The sequence below is a fragment of the Ciona intestinalis genome, unplaced genomic scaffold, assembly GCF_000224145.3.
Source record: "Ciona intestinalis unplaced genomic scaffold, KH HT000017.2, whole genome shotgun sequence".
Lineage (NCBI taxonomy): Eukaryota > Metazoa > Chordata > Ascidiacea > Phlebobranchia > Cionidae > Ciona > Ciona intestinalis.
The window spans coordinates 15012-21666 of record NW_004190339.2 but is presented as its reverse complement, the minus strand read 5'-3'; the positions used below and the strand labels follow the sequence as shown (position 1 = coordinate 21666).

General features: G+C 35.8%; 1 protein-coding gene across 1 annotated transcript in view; it reads left to right on the top strand.

Annotated features, from left to right (window-relative positions):
• LOC100181448 (polypeptide N-acetylgalactosaminyltransferase 4) overlaps positions 1 to 2880 on the top strand; it is a gene marked incomplete in the record, with an annotated part of 5924 nt that extends 3044 nt beyond the window's left edge. Inside the window, 5 exon segments of the mRNA XM_002124561.5 lie at positions 560 to 739; positions 816 to 947; positions 1352 to 1453; positions 1768 to 1914; positions 2220 to 2880. Coding sequence (XP_002124597.3) covers positions 560 to 739; positions 816 to 947; positions 1352 to 1453; positions 1768 to 1914; positions 2220 to 2351 — 693 coding nt within the window.
• Between the last annotated feature and the right edge of the window lie 3775 nt (positions 2881 to 6655).

Below are 6655 nucleotides of genomic sequence, written 5' to 3'. Positions count from 1 at the left end.
TGTATTTTATTTATCCTCGCATGGTGGGCAACGAGGGCAGTCGTTATAACACGTGTGTTCTGTTTCATACACCTCGTGTGCGCGGCACATTTGCATATAAATAGACCCGGGTTTCTAAGAACTTGAGAAAGTTAAACCAATGACAATAAATGTTCATTGCAAATTTGGTTTAAAGTGTCTTGCAATAACCAGAAAATTTGTTACGTTTAAGTCTTACTTTAGGGCTGAATTTCAGTCCTTCATATAAGGCTTCAATATGGTTCCTTTATAACACTGGGTATATGCTATTTCCATATAACAGATGACGGTAATATGGCAAGTGTTTCCATTCTATTTATCGCCCCATTAGGTAGAAAACACAGAATATTTAAGTATATAACAGTATCTATAACAGTATGTTACCCCGCAGTACTACATTCATTGCAATCTGGGTTTAAAGTGTATTGTCACTACCGACAATTTTTCATTGTCTTCCAGAAAGTCTTACTTGCTGGATTGAATTTCAGCCATATGCATCATATATTTCAATGTATATATTTTATGATGTGTTTTCATACAGACATGGATGTGTGGCGGTTCAATGAAGGTATTTCCCTGCTCACATGTCGGGCACGTATCCCGTGACCACAACACATACTCACGTGCCCCTTTTTGGAAAAACGTGATGCGACTCGCTGAAGTTTGGTTGGATGATTACAAGAGGCATTTCTACGTTCGAGTTCCACTCTCTGAGCGAAACGTAATTTAACATCAGCCTATTATTCCTTGTGTTGTATGTGTATGTTAACGTTAATATAACAGTGTTTTGTTTACAGCAAGATGTTGGCGATGTCACGAAAAGGAAAGAGCTCCGACAGAGACTGAATTGTCACGACTTTAAATGGTATCTTGACAACGTCTTTCCTGAGCAGTTCGTACCTGAGGATAGACCTGGGTTCTATGGACCGGTATGATCATCTCTGTATATTTAGATATAGTAGGGTGGGGGAAGATGGGACACCTTTAGCACAGAATATCTAAATATCTTGATCGTGTTTTAAACAATTAACAGCGGTCTATGGGAGTCGTAAGCATACGGTGTTATATTTCTTTGAATGTTTTTTGTTTACTATACCCAATGGGACGAGAAATTAGAATGAAAAGATGTCCAATCTTCCCCCACCCTGCTATATTATGAATTCCAGAAAATCAAAAGTGTTTTATTAAATTGTAAAATTTTTTAATGAACAGGTAGTTAAACTTCAATGGTTTTTTATTAGTTTAGTCGTTCAACAACTGTACAAATATCACTTTAATTTAAATTAGTAATAAACCGAAACGAATGTAATGATGAGCCTATATATGTTTGCAGATTGAAAGTGTATTGCTTAAAGATAATTGCTTGGACGTGAGCTTTGATGCTACGAATCAAGCCGTTGTTCAAATGTATCAATGTCATGGTATGTCGAACCAGGTAATAACACGAGAGTTTTTTTATTATGAAGTTTTTCCATCTGAATAAAATAACTGGTCGTGTGCTTTATTTAATTATTTTAGATTTAATTCTGTGGGGTAAGATGGGATACCGTTAGCACATAAATCCCACATTTCCTGATCGTGTTTTTAACAATTAACAACACCTTTTAGATTCGCAGGGCTATGATTGTTTAATTCTTCGAATATTCTTTGTTTATTACCAAATGGAGCGAGAAAAAAATAGCGCAAACATGTCCCGTCTTGGCCCACCCTAATATATGTGCATTTTATATTTTTTCTGTCACTTTACAGTTTTTTGAATACACCTCGAAGAACGAGATTCGTTATAATCAAATCAGCGAGAAATGCCTAGATACAATTGGTGATGACGTCATAACTCAGGAGTGCACATCAGACAAAATGATGAACAGTGACACTCAGATCTGGAAGTTTGATTTGGTAAGGCAGATGTAATATATAGTTGGCTGGGGGAAGATGGAACAACTTTTTATTTTATTTTTTCGTCCCATTTGATAGTAAAGAAAGTACATTCAAAGAATTATGACACTGTATTCTCACGACCCCCGTTGTTAATTGTTTAAAACAGGATCAGGATATTTTGATATTATGTGCTAGGGGTGTCCTATCTTTCCCCGCCCTATACTATATACAGACTAACGTAATTCGAAACGTCTGTATGAGGTATATGGTTTTCTTTGATTATTTTGCTGTACTTGCATTTAATCAACTTGTTTTTTATAAAGGGTGGAACTATAATAAACCAAGCAACCGGGAAATGCATAGAAGCTTCTCAACAACCAAATCTAATTTACAAAGCTGTGTTGAGGACATGCAATCCACATTCAGATTCTCAAAAGTGGAAATTCTGGAGATAGTGCTTAGGGTACTCTAAACTTAAGTTAGCAGCCATATACCATCTCCGCGAGGGCTATATGTTTCTACCACAACGTATACCGTACTCAGACCTGCTAAACAAATCTTGTTGGGTATAAATCACTATAGTATTCAATAAAATCAGGTTAGTTTGTTCGTTAAAACCGGAAGACCGACAGTCGAAGGTGGGATTAGAATTTCAACCGATGTACTTAAATTACACAATGCTGTATGTTTATTACAAGGAGTATTTGGATGTTCTTATTGTGTAATAACTTTGATCTTGTCGAAAGTTTAGGTTACAAACCTTGTAGAAGCAAAATCAACTGAATGACGATGAACACCAAGTTAAAACTTTATTTAATGTTTGTTTTCGGTGATCAACAAATTATGTTGCATTTTCAAGATTATTACTGTACTGCGCAAATAGGTATGTATTGAATTGTTTCATACCTGTGTCCTTGTTTCATGACTTCCTTAATTTCGTATTTTGCACAACTGCTTTCTATATGAATACACAACTTGTTATGTTATCTCCATCTCTTTCGAAACTTTTACGTTTTCCCTTGCTACCGTATTTAAAAACATTTTCCAGTATAGACCTTGGATCAGCAGCCAAATTCAAGGCAAGAATTCCTCTAACAACGGTTGCTTAAGTGCGACCCTCCATTACGTCAGGTGGCGCCCGAGTGCTAAATTTGCTTGCCATCGTTACTTTACGTTTCGATACAAGTTTAACCCTCGAGTTCTTGTTTAAACAGAAAAATACTCGGTAATACAATTATGTATTCTTTATTTACTATCAAATGGGCCTAGAAGAGAAAATGAAAACATATTTCATGTTACCCCACCCTATGTGGTAGTTCGTAAGCTGATGGCACCAGGTAAATGAAATAGAACATCTGTTGTTGCGTTTATTCATTCAATATTACCGGGATATACAAAGCAAAAAGTGTCAAACATTAACTTACTATTGATTTTTTCAACAAAGAACTGTGCTGAAGTTAGTTTTAACTCGAGCAAGTGTAGCATTGATTAAAGCAATAACTGCAGCTGGTTGATTAACAGGGTTGCCATTTTATATACAATACTTGCTCGTGCCCAATTGATGCCAGGTTATTTGCCCGACCGACAAGCCGCTCAATATATAACAAGAGTTTTACTTGCCTCCATTTTGCTGTTAAACAGATGAGTAAACTGCGCTTACAAATTATTTCTTCACTGATTCCATCCTTATGAATATACACAGCATTCAATGAATTTGCATTGCGATATTTTACGAAGGGATTGCTCTTATTGATGGAACACGTGTGTGAGGTGACGCGAATAAGTGAAAGATTGAAGAAGAAAACACCTACAGTACGTCAAAGTGCTATACACGCTATACAGAGTATATACGTCAAAGTGGTATAAGCAGAAAGCATTTGTGTATTACGTCAAAATGGTATAAGCAGAAAGCAACAGCGACTGTTGCCCCAAGCGTTTTCAATTCGTTCTGTTTTCGCGTACGCTTTCCTTGGAATTCGTTGCGAAAATCCCCACAATTATCATCCACTTCATGTGACGCAGTTCCAAGTTTAAACAAGTGCAAGACCTTTACATAACATTTGCTTCTTATTCCTTTACGCAAGACTGACGCCATCTTGTCACAAACACAACGTATATAAGTGAATGACACCAATTTATCTTCGTGTAGAGAGGGTTTAATGATAGTCGTTTAAACACGGTATCTTATTTTGTACACGCGCACGCTTACGAGATTCCACGTATGTAACTTTAAAAAAAAAGGAAATTATCATTTAATTAAAATTTTGTGAATACCATTCGATGTATAGTTTTGTCGGGTTTTAACTAACAACGCCCTTAAGAGTTGTGAGAACACGGTGCTATATAGTTCATTGAATATTTGTTTTGTTTTTTTTAACAAAGGGAACGATAAAACAGATGAAACATGGCTTATCTTACCCTATACATTTTTTTAACTTTAATTCACATCACATATTTGATGAAAATTAAGACGAGGCATATGTTTGCATTAATACACTTGTATTAAATTGATATTGTAAATGGTTACATGTGCAAATATAAAATAAAATTTCTATCGGTAAAGGAGTAAGGACTTTTCCGCCGCCGGTGTTTTCAATTCAATTGCGTAACTTGCACAGCAGCACGGCGAGTGTTTATTTATAGAAGATTATGTGCTGTCAAAAAGTATAAAAGCAGGGATCTACAAGAGTTTGATTACCGTTCTCTGAAGAGTAAAAAATATTTTGTGTTGATCTACTTGAGGAACAATATAAACCATGATCTGTGCTCTGTTGGTTCTTGCTTTGGTTGGGCTTGGGAGCTCGCAAAACGGAGTACAGCAGTGTTGTTCAATTAGCTGTCGAAGTCCTGAATCTTACAATCTCACCAAACTTGATAACCAGCTTACGCTCAGTGTTCTCGTGTCCGAACACATTCGTACAAAGGCAATTGTGATTTACGATGTTGGCTTGGACAGAGATTTAATGTTTTCGTCTTCCACTTACAAAGTTTCGAAGTTGATTGATCAAGGATTGTCGCATTCCCTTCGATTTTAACAAGACAGAAAAAATTATTCTTCATTAAAATGTATAGGCTACGCTGTATGAGCACTATTAAAAGCCATGGTTACTTCGCATTCACCAATACTGTTTGCACATTGTTCATTATTTGTGTTTATTATCTTAAGCTTTACGTAACTATATGGAAAGGCGCCCATATTGTTTTCATGTTCTTGCGCAGCAAGTCCAAACACGACTTCGCCTTAAAATTTCCCTTCCGCGAAACTGGAGTCTGGAACATTTGAAAATGTTTTTCATCTCGTTGTTACATGATAAGACAGTTCAATATACGTTAAGACAAACAAACATTATAGTTATAATAAAACATCACACAATAATCATTTTGGGGTTTTAGCAGATAAACCAAATGGTAAAACACAAGACTTTATGCATATACAATATTGTAGTAGAGTGAAGTGGAAATGGACCGATGGGGTATATTTTCATTTTGATATAAACCAAAATATTTGTTCCGATATTATTAATATAAATAGCGTTTTGTTGTTTCAGTATAAATTGCAACATGTTGTCTGATGGTTATTTTTATAACAAAGACTGATAAAAAATATTTTTAACATGAGGTATTACTACCGCTATATCGCCTTCATACAGAAAATGAAACATTGTTACTTGTTTTTCTCCATGGCGGGGCAACGATAGCAGTTATAACACAGGTGTTTTGTTTTACTTACTTATTCGCTTACGCTTTAACACATATTTTAATTTAGCACAAGTGCCTTGCGGGTGATTCTTTTTTTTCAGTTTTATTTATGTCCGACAATTTGGACAAACAATAAGGAACTTTCGAGTTGGACGAATTTCCGTTAGGTGTCATGTTCAAGGACACTACGTCCGAGCCTCAAACCCAGATAAACTTTGGATAGACGTTGGTATATTCTTCATCGAGTCTGCACTAGTACAAACCCAACTTTGCGCAACGACTCTTCCTCATGAGATATTCCGTTATGTTTGTACAGAAAAGCGAATAACTTTCATTTACCAAGCATCATCGTATTTTTAATAAACAAAATAATGTTAATAGGGTGTGGTGTGGAGAAGATGGGACACCTTTTCATTCTATTTTCTCGTCCCATTTCGTAGTAAACAAAGAAAATTCAAAGAATTATAAAACCGTATCCACACGACTCCAATAGACGGTTGTTAATTGTTTAAAACACGATTTGGATATTTCAGTATTATGTGCTAAAGATGTCGCATCTTCTCCCACCCTACTATTTATTAGCAAACATCTTGTAAAATGTTTAACTTTTATCACGTGGCAATTTTCCAAAAATTACGAACAAAAACTCTAACAGGTACGATTCAGTTGGCTGTCTAGTCCCACCCATCGGCTACTCATCGTTCATTTTATTTTCGCTATGGGTATTTTAAGCTCACCTTGGAATCGTGTTACATCAATACGTCTGAACATTTTCGACAGTAGAGTGAAATTATTTATTTTTTATTAGCTTAGTTGCTTACCGGTCACCACTATAATAGCAGCTAGGTTGTAGTTAAACTATTGTTGCACTTTATTATACTTTTATTTATTTTAAATTGACCACTATGAAACGTTTCCATCATTATTGTACGGGCTATCTCTTGCCCACTGTGTTTTACTTGATGTCACATTTGCTGCTGGTTGATTAACAGGGTTGCCATTTTATATACAATACTCGCTCGTGCCCAATTGATGCCAGGTTATTTGTCCGATAGCGGCA